At 43.0% G+C, this 15,011-nt stretch overlaps 1 protein-coding gene across 2 annotated transcripts in view; it reads right to left on the bottom strand.

Annotated features, from left to right (window-relative positions):
- FES (FES proto-oncogene, tyrosine kinase) overlaps window positions 1-15,011 on the bottom strand; it is a 172,552-nt gene that overhangs the window by 95,415 nt on the left and 62,126 nt on the right. For both annotated transcript variants that reach the window (XM_030189652.1, XM_030189653.1), the window contains 2 exons: window positions 13,422-13,605; window positions 10,457-10,594 (listed from right to left, as the gene is read on the bottom strand). In XM_030189652.1, the coding sequence (XP_030045512.1) occupies window positions 10,457-10,594; window positions 13,422-13,605 (322 nt within the window). The remainder of the gene's footprint in view (window positions 1-10,456; window positions 10,595-13,421; window positions 13,606-15,011) is intronic.

Here is a 15,011-nt window from a genome sequence, read left to right as displayed (position 1 = left end):
GTTGCTAGTGGAATAGCAACATTCCATGTAGAATCTCCAATAGTATCTATTTTATTTTTGTTACATTTGTACCCCACGCTTTCCCACTCATGGCAGGCTCAATGCGGCTTACATGGGGCAATGGAGGGTTAAGTGACTTACCCAGAGTCACAAGGAGCTGCCTGTGCCTGAAGTGGGAATCGAACTCAGTTCCTCAGTTCCCCAGGACCAAAGTCCACCACCCTAACCACTAGGCTACTCCTCCACTAGCAACATTCCATGTAGAAGTCGGCCCTTGCAGATCACCAATGTGGCCGCGCAGGCTTCTGCTTCTGTGAGTCTGACGTCCTGCACGTACGTGCAGGACGTCAGACTCACAGAAACAGAAGCCTGTGCAGCCTTCTACATGGAATGTTGCTAGTGGAATAGCAACATTCCATGTAGAATCGCTAATAGTAGCAACATTCCATGTAGAATCTCCATGGCAGGCTCAATGCGGCTTACATGGGGCAATGGAGGGTTAAGTGACTTGCCCAGAGTCACAAGTTGCTGCCTGTGCCTGAAGTGGGAATTGAACTCAGTTCCTCAGTTCCCCAGGACCAAAGTCCACCACCCCAACCACTAGGCCACTCCTCCACTCCCACTTTGCATTCAGGGAAGCAGATTTATAATTAGACAATACTCCTATAAACGCCTCCTTTTTATCAGATGCTCTGTCTTTACATGATTTTCTTTCAAGCTGAGTAGTTGGCATTTCATTAACCTAAGATCTTTTCTATACCACAAGGCACAAGATGTGATTTTATTGTTTCTGATTGTAACCTCTGTTTTGCTAAATTTAGTCACTTCTTTCTCCCAGATATTCAACAGGAAATCAATAGCATCAAGAGGAGCTGACTCACGATATGGCCATTTAATGTGAAAGTCATTTAATTCAAATGCTGAATGATGTCAATAGTTTAATGACTTTTCAGTTGTGCTCTCACTATAAAAATGTATAATGTACTGAATCCAATAGAGGTCGGACCATGGTATCATATAATTGGTTATATGTGTATAATGAGTATTCCTGGTTCTTTCCGGAAAAAAAAAATCATCAATAATATAGGAGTAGGTGACTATAATTTGGTTAAAGCATAAAGCTAGCACCATATTGTTAAACTACTACTACTACTACTTAACCTTTCTAAAGCGCTACTAGGGTTACGCAGCGCTGTACAATTTAACATGGAAGGACAGTCCCTGCTCGAAGAGCTTACAATCTAAAAAGACAAATGTACAGTTAAATCAGATAGGTCAGACAGATTGGGGCAACCTATATGTTCGAAAGGTTAGGTTCCGAATGCAGCATTGAAGAGGTGAGCTTTAAGCAAGGATTTGAAGATGGGTAGGGAGGGGGCTTGGCGTAGGGATTCAGGAAGACTGTTCCAGGCATAGGGTGAGGCAAGGGAAAATGAGCGGAGCCTGGAGTTGGCAATGGTGGAGAAGGGTACTGAGAGGAGGGATTTGTCATGTGATCAATAATTCCTAAATCAGTTAAGTCATCATAATGTACATTAAAGTCACCCATTATTACCAGTGAGGATAAATCATGTGGTAATGTTAATAAACCATTCAATGAGCAGAGTCATTTCCTGTGGGATGTGATGAGGGGTATATAAATCAAACAAAGAAAAAGTCTGTCACGTTTAAAATTACCAGCTCTGACTGGTCTGTCGTAAATGAAGTTAACATCTTTGCCTTTAAGGTGGACCGACTGACCGACCGACAAGACATCCTACCCCTGCCCTCTTGATGAATCGCTTGATCAGGACTGACTCAAGGGGTTGTGGCTCTCTGCGCTAATGTGTACTTTGGCGTTCTTGTCTTGGGGCCCATATCAGCTCCCTTCCAGATAGCTCCTTACCCCATCAGTTTGCATCAGCTTCATTCTAGCCAGTTCACCCTACTTACCCACCTAGCCACCTCATCTCCCTTCCAGCCAGTTCCCCACTTGCCTGCCACATGTACCAGCTTCTACCACGAGGCTACGTAGTAAAGTGTGAAGTGACTTGCATCTCATGGGAAAAATAGCACAAAACACCTAGAAATAGTCAAAACCACCAAAATATAGGTGTCTTATGCTATATTTAGTGCAAAGTGCAATTTTGTAAAGTCATTGCGCAAAAGTATGCTTTGCAGTTGAAAACTTTGCGTCAAGCGCTCTTCATGTGAAAGCTTATGCAGATATTGTACCAATGCCTTGCTGTGATGCAACATTATGCAAAAGGCCTTAAAAAAAACCTTGGCGTTGAGGATCCCAAAGCCCTGCCAGCTGAAGAGTCCTTTCTGGAGCCCCCAAACTCTTTCAAACCCAGGGCAGTCAGAGGTGCACGACCTGCCACCGACCCCAACAGCTCTTCGTGGGGAGCATGCGCAGGGGCCGTCAGTGTCAGCAGCTGGACGTTCTCCACCGACTGCCCCACGTTTCAAACACGAACTAAGCATGTGTGAGGGGCTGTTGGCGTTGGAAGTATGCCAACAACTGTTCAAGGTTTGAAACAGTTCGGGGGGGGGGGGGGGGACTCAGAGAAGATTCCTCAATTGATGGGGCTTCCGGATCCCCACCAGATCCACTGATCATGTGTGCTGCTGCTGCTGGGAGTACCTGAATACCTGAACTGAAACGGGATAGGCCCTTGCCCACCCGTGGCTACGTCACTGCTCTATAATGCCATCTGGGCAGTATATATGCCAGTATTCTGGTCCATTATATTATACTATCATAACCCAGCATCAGCACAATTATTTGTACACATCCACAATCACACTACTACTACTACTTATCATTTATATAGCGCTACAAGGCATACGCAGCGCTGTACACCATACCATATATAGAACTGGCTTAAATTGTTAAAACTTCACAGTTGATAATGTAACTTATCCATTGGAGCCCCAACTAAAGATACTTGGTATAACTGATCCTATATAATAAAACTCACCCTCAACGTTCTGAGGACACTGACGTCACTGTCAGGTCCTCTGGGCACTTCCTTCCGGTTCGAAGCCTTCGTGGTGGTGAAGCCACCGAAAACACTGTGTTGGGGCTCCGCCCTCGCGTCATAAGTACATAAGTACATAAGTAATGCCATTCTGGGAAAAGACCAAGGGTCCATCGAGCCCAGCATCCTGTCCACGACAGCGGCCAATCTAGGCCAAGGGCACCTGGCAAGCTTCCCAAACGTACAAACATTCTATACATGTTATTCCTGGAATTTTGGATTTTTCCAAGTCCGTTTAGTAGCGGTTTATGGACTTGTCCTTTAGGAAACCGTCCAACCCCTTTTTAAACTCTGCTAAGCTAACCGCCTTCACCACTTTCTCCGGCAACGAATTCCAGAGTTTAATTACACGTTGGGTGAAGAAAACTTTTCTCCGATTTGTTTTAAATTTACTACACTGTAGTTTCATCGCATGCCCCCTAGTCCTAGTATTTTTGGAAAGCGTGAACAGACGCTTCACATCCACCTGTTCCACTCCACTCATTATTTTATATACCTCTATCATGTCTCCCCTCAGCCGTCTCTTCTCCAAGCTGTATAGCCCTAGCCTCCTTAGTCTTTCTTCATAGGGAAGTCGTCCCATCCCCGCTATCATTTTAGTCGCCCTTCGCTGCAACTTTTCCAATTCTACTATATCTTTCTTGAGATGCGGCAACCAGAATTGAACACAATACTTAAGGTGCGGTCGCACCATGGAGCGATATAACGGCATTATAACATCCTCACACTTGTTTTCCATACCTTTCCTAATAATACCCAACATTCTATTCGCTTTCCTAGCCACAGCAGCACAGTGAGCAGAAGGTTTCAGTGTATTATCGACGACGACACCCAGATCCCTTTCTTGGTCCATAACTCCTAACGTGGAACCTTGCCTGACGTAGCTATAATTCGGGTTCTTTTTTCCCACATGCATCACCTTGCACTTGCTCACATTAAACATCATCTGCCATTTAGCCGCCCAGTCTCCCAGTCTCGTAAGGTCCTCTTGTAATTTTTCACAATCCTGTCGTGATTTAACGACTTTGAATAACTTTGTGTCATCAGCAAATTTAATTACCTCGCTAGTTACTCCCATCTCTAAATCATTTATAAATATATTAAAAAGCAGCGGTCCTAGCACGGACCCCTGAGGAACCCCACTAACTACCCTTCTCCATTGTGAATACTGCCCATTTAACCCCACTCTCTGTTTCCTATCCTTCAACCAGTTTTTAATCCACAATAGGACATTTCCTCCTATCCCATGACCCTCCAATTTCCTCTGTAGCCTTTCATGAGGTACCTTGTCAAACGCCTTTTGAAAATCCAGATACACAATATCAACCGACTCCCCTTTGTCCACATGTTTGTTCACTCCTTCAAAGAATTGAAGTAAATTGGTCAGGCAAGATTTCCCCACACAAAGCCATGCTGACTTGGTCTCAGTAATCCATGTCCTCGGATGTGCTCTGTAATTTTGTTTTTAATAATAGCCTCTACCATTTTCCCAGTCACCGACGTCAGACTCACCGGTCTATATTTCCCGGATCTCCCCTGGAGCCTTTTTTAAAAATGGGCGTTACATTGGCCACCCTCCAATCTTCCGGTACCACGCTCGATTTTAAGGATGACGTCGAGGGCGGAGCAATGTCAGCAGATTGAAGGTGGCGTGCCGAGGTCCGCAACAATGGCGGACGAACGCCGACGGGGTGAGTGGGGGGGGGGGGAGGTCCGGAAGGAAACCGTGCTAGCGCCCGTTTCATTGCCGCAAGAAACGGGCATGTTTTACTAGTTTCTAGATATTATTCAACATCCAAGTCCAAGCAGTCATCAGAAAAACCTTTAAAGCAATGTGAAAACTAAAAAAAATTAGGCATCTCTTCCCTAATGATATGTTTAGAACCTTAGTACAAGCATTAATATTATCACACTTTGGTTATTGTGATGCCATTTATACTGGCTGTAAGGAATCTTCTTTGAAAAAAATGCAGACAGCTCAAAACAGCAGCCAGATTAGTCTACTAGGATACGAGATTCAAAAGTGCAAGCCCCTTTGCTTATAAAGTTACACTGGCTCTCAATCAAACCCAGAATAACATTCAAAGTATGTACATTTGTTTTCAAAACTCTATATGACTTAACCCCTGATTATATGCAACCTTTAATTGATCTCCCCCTTCGCAACACTCTTCCCACTATAAAGAGATTATCTAACCCTCCACTATCCCAGTTGCAAAAATGTGATCTACAAGTCAATCTACGTGCCACAATTTTCTTTCCTCTTTACCAAATGGTGGAATTCCCTCCCGAAATTCATCAGATGGGAACCTAATTATTTGATATTCCAGAAATACCTTAAAGCATCTCTGTTTAAGCAATTTCTCACGGATGATCACAATCAATTCAACCCCCTAACTGTACAATTATTCAGTTTCTCAGTTTCACTCTAATTGCTATTATACATGGATGACTGTAAATTGTTACCTTTTTGCATCTAGCATTCATTTTCTATCACATATTGTAATACTCAATCCTCATTTACTTTGTTACTACTTAATGTACACTATCCAGCATCACTTTTTGTACTGTTAATCACAATTTTATTTTATTTATGTTACATTTGTACCCCGCGCTTTCCCACTCATGGCAGGCTCAATGTAGCTTACATATTGTATACAGGTACTTATTTGTACCTGGGGCAATGGAGGGTTAAGTGACTTGCCCAGAGTCACAAGGAGCTGCCTGTGCCTGAAGTGGGAATTGAAGTCAGTTCCTCAGGACCAAAGTCCACCACCCTAACCACTAGGCCACTGCTCCACTGTTGCTACTATTTGAGATTCTACATGGAATGTTGCTATTCCACTAGCAACATTTCATGTAGAATCTCCAATAGTAGCAACATTCCATGTAGAATCTCCAATAGTATCTATTTTATTTTTGTTGCTTTTGTACCCCGCACTCTCCCACTCATGGCAGGCTCAATGCGGCTTACATAGGGCAATGGAGGGTTAAGTGACTTGCCCAGAGTCACAAGGAACTGCCTGTGCCTGAAGTGGGAATCAAACTCAGTTCCCCAGGAGCAAAGTCCACCACCCTAACCACTAGGCCACTCCTCCACTGTTGCTACTATTTGAGATTCTACATGGAATGTTGCTATTCCACTAGCAACATTCCATGTAGAAGTCGGCCCTTGCAGATCACCAATGTGGCCGCGCAGGCTTCTGCTTCTGTGAGTTCCCCAGGACCAAAGTCCACCACCCTAACCGCTAGGCCACTCCTCCACAATAAGTTGTTAACCACACTGAATCTGATCTATTGGGATAATGTGGGCTATAAATGAAATAAATAAACAAATAAAACTGTGGTTGTGTAAATGTAGCAGGGGCATGTAACTGATGGTATTGTGTAACTTAATTACAGTTGAACAGCACTCCGCCTTTTGAAAGTTAAGTCGCTAGACATTTTTCCTTTTGTCACGTTTTAAGTTTGTAGATCCAGAAATTGTATAGAAGTGGAGTTTCAAACAATTCTTTTGAAAGAGTTGATCTAAAGCTGGTGTAATTCAGCTGAATATATGGGACAGTATTTTTGAGAATTAATATGTTAAATCTGACTCTTTCAGGAGGAGTAGCCTAGCTAGTGGTTAGCTAATTCTCTTCAGGTCAATTTTCAAAGGGATTTATGTGAGAGAAAAATGTTTCGGTGCTTATCTTGGGAAGCGCTATTTAGGTTTTAGATGTTTATATTGCATTAACCCCCTAATTCTATAAAAGTCATCAAAAATTGCGTGCGCAATTTAATTGAAAAAAAAAAGCCATTTAGTGTCAATAATTGACTTTTTAACAATTATTGGCACTAACTGAAATCAATTCACATGTACTCGCGTAAATTTAAGAGTGTGATCCATGCCAAAATTTTACACGCTCCCAGAAAAGGGGACGCGGAAATGGGAGGGTCATGAAGGTTTCAGGGCTGAGTGTGGGTGTGGATTCGAGTTACGCACACAATTATAGAATAAGGGGGTTCCACGTGTAAATTTAGGCGGGGGCATTTGCACCACATTTTCGCTTAAGTGCTATTCTATAAACTGCGCCTAAGTAATTGTTTTTACAGAATTCACCCCTAAACCTCTAAATACTGATTTTACAAAGCCAGGATATACACATCTAAAACTGAAACATGTGCATCTGAGAAGGGGGTGTGTTCTGGGCTGGGCCAAAAAATAAACATATACTCCCCATTTCAGAAGGAGGATGTACATCTGTATCCAAAGAGACCAATGTTGAGATTTACACCTGCTACTCAGTACATCTAGGTTTCAGAATGCCGCGCTCCCCTGGAGGAGTTAGGGGAGGTCCCCCTTAATCCTCTGTGGTTCATGTCCCCCTGAAAGCTAAACTGGCAAGGCTCTATGACAGCCTTGGAAAAAATAAACGGAGAAAAGGCAGCTGAGGGGTGATATGATAGAAGTCTACAAGATAATGAGCGGAGTAGAGCGGACAGATGTGAAGCGTTTGTTTACACTTTCAAACAATAATAGAACCAGGGGACACAAGATGAAGCTAGAATATGGTAGATTTAAAACAAATAGGAGAAAGATTTTCTTTACTCAGCGTGTAGTTGGACTCTGGAACTTGTTGCTGGAGAATGTAGTGACAGCAGCTGGCCTTACGGAGTTTAAGGGGGGTTTGGACAGATTCCTGAAGGAAAAGTCCATTGAACATTATAAACAATAAAAAAGGGAAAAAAATTATTTTTTTTTTGGGGGGGGGGGGGGGGGGGGGGGGGTTGCCAGGTTTTTGAAGCCTGGATTGGCCACTGTCAGAGACAGGATGCTGGTCTTGATGGACCCTTGGTCTTTTCCCAGTATGGTGGTGCTTATGTGCTTATGAACGTTTCTAAGTGGCTAACATACAAGTTTATATTCCGGCACATAAAGTTTTATATGCCAGCACATACATTTTTATGTGCCTATTTTGACCTGTTGATATTTTAGACATTTATGCTCCTATAACGGATGCTCCTGCTGCACTAAATTAGCGAATAAATATCTACTTCACCATATATTTTAGAGCCAATTCTATGTTGGCAGATCCTGTTTGAAAATACTAGCAGACATGGACAAGTCAATTCTGATTTGCAGCTCTTTCTAAAATGACGCTCTTACGCACACTGATTGGCTGTCTGTATACTGTCCTTATCTCTTGACTGCACTAAGAGCGGGCATTCCTGGGGCGAGTTTAGACTGGGAAGGAAAAGTTACATGTAAATGACATTTTCAGATTTTCCCGAATTCTCTTTAAGCAAAATTCTACCTGCACAAAAATGCAGGTGCAAGTACGGCATGTAGCTTGTACACACGACAAGTATGAAAGTGAAATTTCACAGGCCCTCCTGCTTTGAGAATCAGTTCAAAGTTCACAGGTGAAATGTACTTGTGATCTTTGATCCAATACAGACAGTGTGAACACTGCCCCCATTTCAGCATTTAGAGAACACTCTAAAGCCTAGAGCCAGCTCTGTGGGTGTTTGAGAATCCCCAATATTGAGCAATTTCCTTGACTGTGTGCAGGGAGGAGTCATTTCCATTGGGTTTAACACCCCCCCCCCCCCCAAATCATTTTGAAAATTTGGCTCTTATACTTTACAGCAAATTAAATACAGGTACAGTCAGTCCCTTCCCAAAAGAGTTTACAGTTCAAATGGGTCCGTGACACAGTGGGAGAGAAAGTAATGTGCTTAAAGTCAATAAATATCTAATAACCATCTAATCAACCCAACTGACTCTGTACCACACATCTTGTTGCCATCATATATCTGCACTTGGTCCCTCAGTTATATGGTAAGCCGTATTGTAGAAAACCATTAACATCATTTCTCTGTTGGTTGAATGTTCTAACGCATGCTTATTAAGTGTATGATTAGTATTATGCTAACATTGTTTTATATCTCTGAGTATTTGAATTCCAGTGCTGTAAAATGAGTGTATTTCTGATACTGTTTCATGGTAATTCTATTATTAGGTTTCAATTTATTGTTTTCAAGTTGACCTCATTTATTGTATTTATGTTTATTCTTGGTCATTTTACTATTGTTATGCTGTTAACAAAATTGTAAGTTTTATGTTAAACTGTACCTGCTGTACACTGCCTTGGGTGAATCTTCATAAAGGTGGTTAATAAATCCCAATCAATCAATCAATAGGATTTTATCTCAGGTCTTCTGCTTCACCAGGACTATCTTGTATTCTGACAGTTCCTCAAGACTTGGCTTTTCAGAACCTACAGTTATCCTATCCTATCTTGTTTACCTTCCCATATCCAATTCACTTATTCTAAAACTTCACTATCATTATGTTTATTCAGCTTGTAATATTTCTCCTTTAAGACTCTGTATTTCTAGTTACAGTGAGGCATATTTTCAAAGCAGTTTGGGAGGCTAAGTTCCATAGGTTTCTATGGAACTTTGGGAGGCTAAGTGCTTTGAAAATGAGCCTCTATGTAAGCCGCATTGAACCTGCTTTGTGTGGGAAAGCGCGGGGTACAAATGTAATAAATAAATAAACCGAGGGGTTGGTGTAGTCTGAGGATGAGATTTTTGTTTACTGTTGGCAGGAAGATTGTTTTGTTTTAAATTAATTAATTTTTAGAGGTCTTTATTTACATAGTCACAAATTTAACGCCAAACATACAACAAGAACCTAAATAGAAACAGCTACACATGTACCTTAAGCAGTGGCGTTCCTAGGGGGGCTGACACCCGGGGCGGATCGCCGATTCGCCCCGCCCCCCGGGTGCAGCGCCCCCCAGGAACAGCGCGCCCCCCCCCGGTGCACGCCGCTGGGGGGGGGGGGTGCCGCGCGCCTGCCGGCTCTTCGTTTTCATGCTCCCTCTGCCCCGGAACAGGAAGTAACCTGTTCCGGGGCAAAGGGAGCATGAAAACGAAGAGCCGACAGGCGCGTGGCACCCTCCCAGCGGCGTGCACCCGGGGCGGACCGCCCCCACCGCCCCCCCTTGGTACGCCACTGACCTTAAGTGTAAAGCAGTGAGGAGCAAATTCTCACCTCTAATTCTATTAATATTTTATAATCTTTACCCTCCCTCCCTCCCCGAGTCCCAACCCAACAACAATGAAAAAGAAAGGATAAAGAGGAAAAGGACCCCCCCCCCCCCCACCTTCTTAATCTGGTCACCACACCGTAGTTTGTTTCAAAATGGCAGACTCTATAATACCTCAGTGTCTTTACAATACAATTTACAGAGGACAGTGGAAAGTTTTATTGCATATGTAATTCCATTATTTTAATTTTTTCTATTGTTTTAACTAAATGCTTGTAAATTTTAATTTTTATTGTGATCCACTCTATACTATTTTGTTAACTGAAAGGGTGGAATATGTCTTTAAAATGACTGATATTAATGCAAGCTGGGGTTAAAGGTCAGCACTGTTACCTGTTGTTCTGGATGAAGCTCTCATATTCTGTGGTGTGGTTAATGATGCTTATGGCCTGGGCGATTTCCTGGTGCACTGACTGGATTTCTTCTTCCACCAAACTGGTTTTTTCAAAATATTCCAGCAAGATGTCTTTCCTGCAGACAGAAAGCCGGTAGAGTAAATGCATCACTGAAAGAATATGAAAAGGAGGGGTAATAAATATAAGGGCCCTTTTACCAAACTGGTAAAAAAGTGGTCTTAACGCGTCTTTACTTGGATCATTCCACAAGCTAAGGCCATTTTTACCGCTGGGGTAAAATGGCTGACATTCCTATTGTTGGTATTAATAGCCATGCGCTAATTTTGCTATTAGCATGTGGCTATTAAAACAGATTAGTGCGTGAGCCCTTACCACCACCCATTACGTAGGCGGTAAGGGCTCACGCACTAAGCAAGCGCTAATCGGTTAGCATGTGGCAATATAGCAGTGTTAACCGATTAGTGCAGAACATGGCACTCTTTGCCCCAGACACACCCTCTGCGCCATGGGTAGCGCCACGGGATGCCTCAGTGCTCCCAGCTGTATGCCACTCTATATTTAAATCATTTTTATTGATGGTAGTAAACAATACAATCTTTATAATGTAACAGCTTCCATCATTATGAACTTCCCTACCCTATCCTTCCTACTCTACCCCCTCCCTTCCCTTTCTTCCCGTCCCTCTAGCCCTTCTACCTCCCCCCCCCCCACCCCGTTCTAACGGTTAACTTTCATAACAACTATCAACAAAGCACAAAATTATACATTCAATAAGTGGCTTCTTGTTCTAGAAGGCAAAGTATCTAGAAATGGGCTCCATCTCGCTATATATAGATCGAGCTCTTTGCTAGGTTTTTCTTTGCAGATTAGTCTCTCCATTCTCAATAGAGATATCATCTGTATTCTCCATGTTTGAAGCGATGGTCCTCGTGTCTCCAGCCAGTCTATTAGAATTGTTTTCTTCGCCAGCATGATGGCTCTTTTCACAAAAGCCGTATAGCCTTTGGGTCTTGGTTTGCTGAGTTCCGGTCTGCCAAATAAAAGCAAAGGTGAGTATATCCATCTTGCCTTCCACATTCTTTCTACTTGCCCAATTAGGCTAGTCCAGAAATGTACAACTTTTGGGCATCTCCAGAACATGTGTCCTAGGTTTGCTCCATCCCCTCCACATTTAGGGCAGGCCCCATCGGGAGACAGACCCATATGGAATGCCCTCCGGGGTGGAACATACAACCTCACAGCGAACCGATACTGGGTCTCCCAATGTGCAGCCCAGTTATTTACCTGTCTCAGCGACACTACATATTCCTTAAAAGTACTCGGGGGTATGTACGTTGCTAAATCCTTGCTCCAGTCTCTAGCATATTTCGCATAGTCCAATTCTAATTTGGTGTCTTTTATACGTCTGTGGTGATACAGTAATGGTACTTTTTGTTGTGCGTTCAAAGATAAAGCTGTTGGTAGTTCTTCCTGAATGTCCTCTGCGAGTGCCTCCCAAGGCAGGCTGCTCACATAATGCTTTATTTGCCAATAATGGAACTGATCCTTGGGTCCGACAAGTTTCATTCCTTGTAGTTGCATTTGTGGCTGTAATCTCCCATCTTCGGTAAGTATTGGTAGTAGGTACGTAACTCCTTGGTTTTTCCATCGGGTGAATATGTGTATGCCACTCTATGCTGCGGTAAGCACGTGTTAGTGCTTACTGCAGTTTCGTACGAATGCAATTTGAAAAGCGTTTTACGTGGGTAAACACATAGTTACCTGCATAAAGCGGATTTTAGAAAATTGCCCTCCCCTGGGGACCCTTTTATTAAAGCTTAGCATGTGCTAACGGACATTAACATGTGCTGAGTGTCATGTGGCCCACAGGTATAAATAGGATGCTCAGCATTTAATGCACAACAAGCTTTAGTAAAAGGGACCCCTTATAGTGGCTAAAGGAACTTGGGCTGTGAAACAAACCACAGGGAAAAGGGGCCCATCCACGGGCAGAGGAAGGGTCAGGGGACTGAAAGTACATTTTCATGTGCATCTGACCCACACAGAAAGCAGATACAAAGTCTATAGGTCCTTTTGGTCCTGCGGACCTCGCCAGTTGGATTTCCCAATGGAAAACTCCCCCCTCCTCCCCCCCCCCCCCCAAAAACGAGTTTCCCTCTGAAAATGAGCTTGCAAGCCTGTGACGTGATAGCTTCCTCCTCAGTCAGAACTGGGGCTGGGATCTGGCACCATGAGCCTATTTTTTGTAACCACCTTGGGATTTTCCCTCACTTTATATCCACTCCCAACTTACTTTAGCCCAGTCACTGATGCAAGTACCTCAGCACAGGGCCATGCAGTAATTCTCCCCCCTTCCTCCAGAACCCTATAATCATGAGACCTAAAACGTGGCCATTAGGTGTCAGCACTAAGCAATAACTGGGACTTCCTCCCCCCTCCCCTTTAGGGATGTGTGAACACTGCTTCTACATGCATCTCAAGCTCCGGGTCAGCCTGAGAACAGGAAGACCTGAAACACTCTCAGTGACTCACATTATCAACAGATCCGAAAAATAAAGGTGTCTAATTGAGCAGTGCTGTGACAAAGCCTGCATTTAAACTACTCTGTGTACATGTAATGTATCACCACCACTGCCCGTATTCACTTAGTTTAGGCCAGCTACAGCATATCTCACACCACTACATGGAGAGGTGGCAGCTCTGAATATATGTATAGGTATATGGTTTTGGTTTGGACAGCAACGGATTGTCACGACTATCCATACTGGGCAAAACACCCTCGTTCTGCCCTAGCAACATACAAATGCCAATTTGAATGCTGGCTCATAAGTTGCCGGAGGTCCTCACGCAGATTTAAGTCATGTTTACTAAAGGCGAAGGCGCCAGTGCAACAGTTAGACTTTTTGTGTGGTTTTTGCACTTTTGACAATTCGCTTTCTTACAGGATTAGAACCATCTCCTCATTCAGATTTTGCACAGATCCATGTAAAGAGGGCAGGCTCTGCTGGTAATGATGAACATGGTGGATTTCAGCTGCCTTGACTGCCAGCACGTACTGGTTGTGTAAAGCATGCAGCTTCCACGTAGACCTCACGTACTTCTCTTTTGCTTTTTCACGATCCTTATCTGTAAAAAAAGGAGAACTGTTGAGACAGAACTTAAAACGTACCAACTTCCCTCTGTTTCATTATGTGCTTCAGTTTGGTTTGCAGAAAATGAGAACCCTCCTTCCTGGTCCCCTATAAATATATCATCTCTAGGTACACTAAACTGTTAAGGACATGCCGAAGAAAAGTATAATTTTGATGAGCAAGTTGAAAGGACAAAACTTGTTCTTTTGCATGTAACAAGAAGATAAAATTGTGAGGAAATCTGAGGTGGCCAAATTGCATATTATAAAAGTTTGCACTTCATTCTCTGTGAACGTATTTGATGAGTTATAAAATGCTTCGGCTCTGGACTTGTATTGTTCTGGAACTGTATAACAATATATTATTGTACAATACTGCAGGATCTGCTAACCAGATACATGCCTCTAACTGGGATATTCATAGGAACTGTAACGCATCACCGCTTACCTGATATTCCGAATGTGATCTCTCTATACCTGATTGCTTAATTCTATTATGTCATCCATGTTCTTTATGTAATAGAGCGTATTGAATTCAAAGTCTGTGCTCTCGCTCACCAGATTGTCTATGGGGACGCTCCAGCCTATATGGTTAGTCTAACTGACCTCCCGCCCAGGAATTCCGAGAAGTCGTCCCGCACCTATCTCAATGTCCACTTTCCTAACTGCAGGAACTTAAGATATAAGCTGCTCTTTGCCTCCTCGTTCAGCTTCACATGCCCCCGTTTCTGGAACGCTCTACCATCAACGTTAAAAGAGACAGCCGATCAGTCTGTTCAAGAAATCTCTAAAGACTGTGTGATCGATCTTACTCCGCTCCTGCCTGAACTTCTGCATTCCCTCATTCCTCTCCCCTGTTGACCCCCTCTCTTCCCCTCCTCTTCTCTCTACTCTGTTTGCACCATAATTATTATATTGTACTTTTCCTAAACATTGTAAGCCACATAGAACCTGCCATGGTGGGATTATGTGGGATATAAATGTTCACCCTGGCACTCTCGCGGTTCATGATTGTAGAATTTTTTTTGAATATTGTGGATATAAATGTTCACAATAAATAAATAAAATAAATACCAATTGTATCTTTTACTCTGGAATGGCGATTGCCATGACGGAACATTGTAAGCCACATTGAGCCTGCAAATAGGTGGGAAAATGTGGGATACAAATGCAACAAATAAATAAATAAATAAATATTCAGTGGAACTATGGATGCCCCAAGGCTGCATGATAGAAACCTATTCTAGAATGAAATTTAGGCACCTAAGTTCCATTACAGAATACTAGTGTAACCCAGTATCAGTTACACCAGCCATAGACCTGGAGTAAATGCAGGTACTTAAATGCAGCAGGAATGCGCATAACTTACATAACTCTGAAAATTACATGTGAGCCCTGCTTC

The sequence above is a fragment of the Microcaecilia unicolor genome, chromosome 1, assembly GCF_901765095.1.
Source record: "Microcaecilia unicolor chromosome 1, aMicUni1.1, whole genome shotgun sequence".
Lineage (NCBI taxonomy): Eukaryota > Metazoa > Chordata > Amphibia > Gymnophiona > Siphonopidae > Microcaecilia > Microcaecilia unicolor.
Note: the sequence above shows the minus strand (reverse complement) of the source record. Positions and strands in the feature narration are given on the sequence as shown.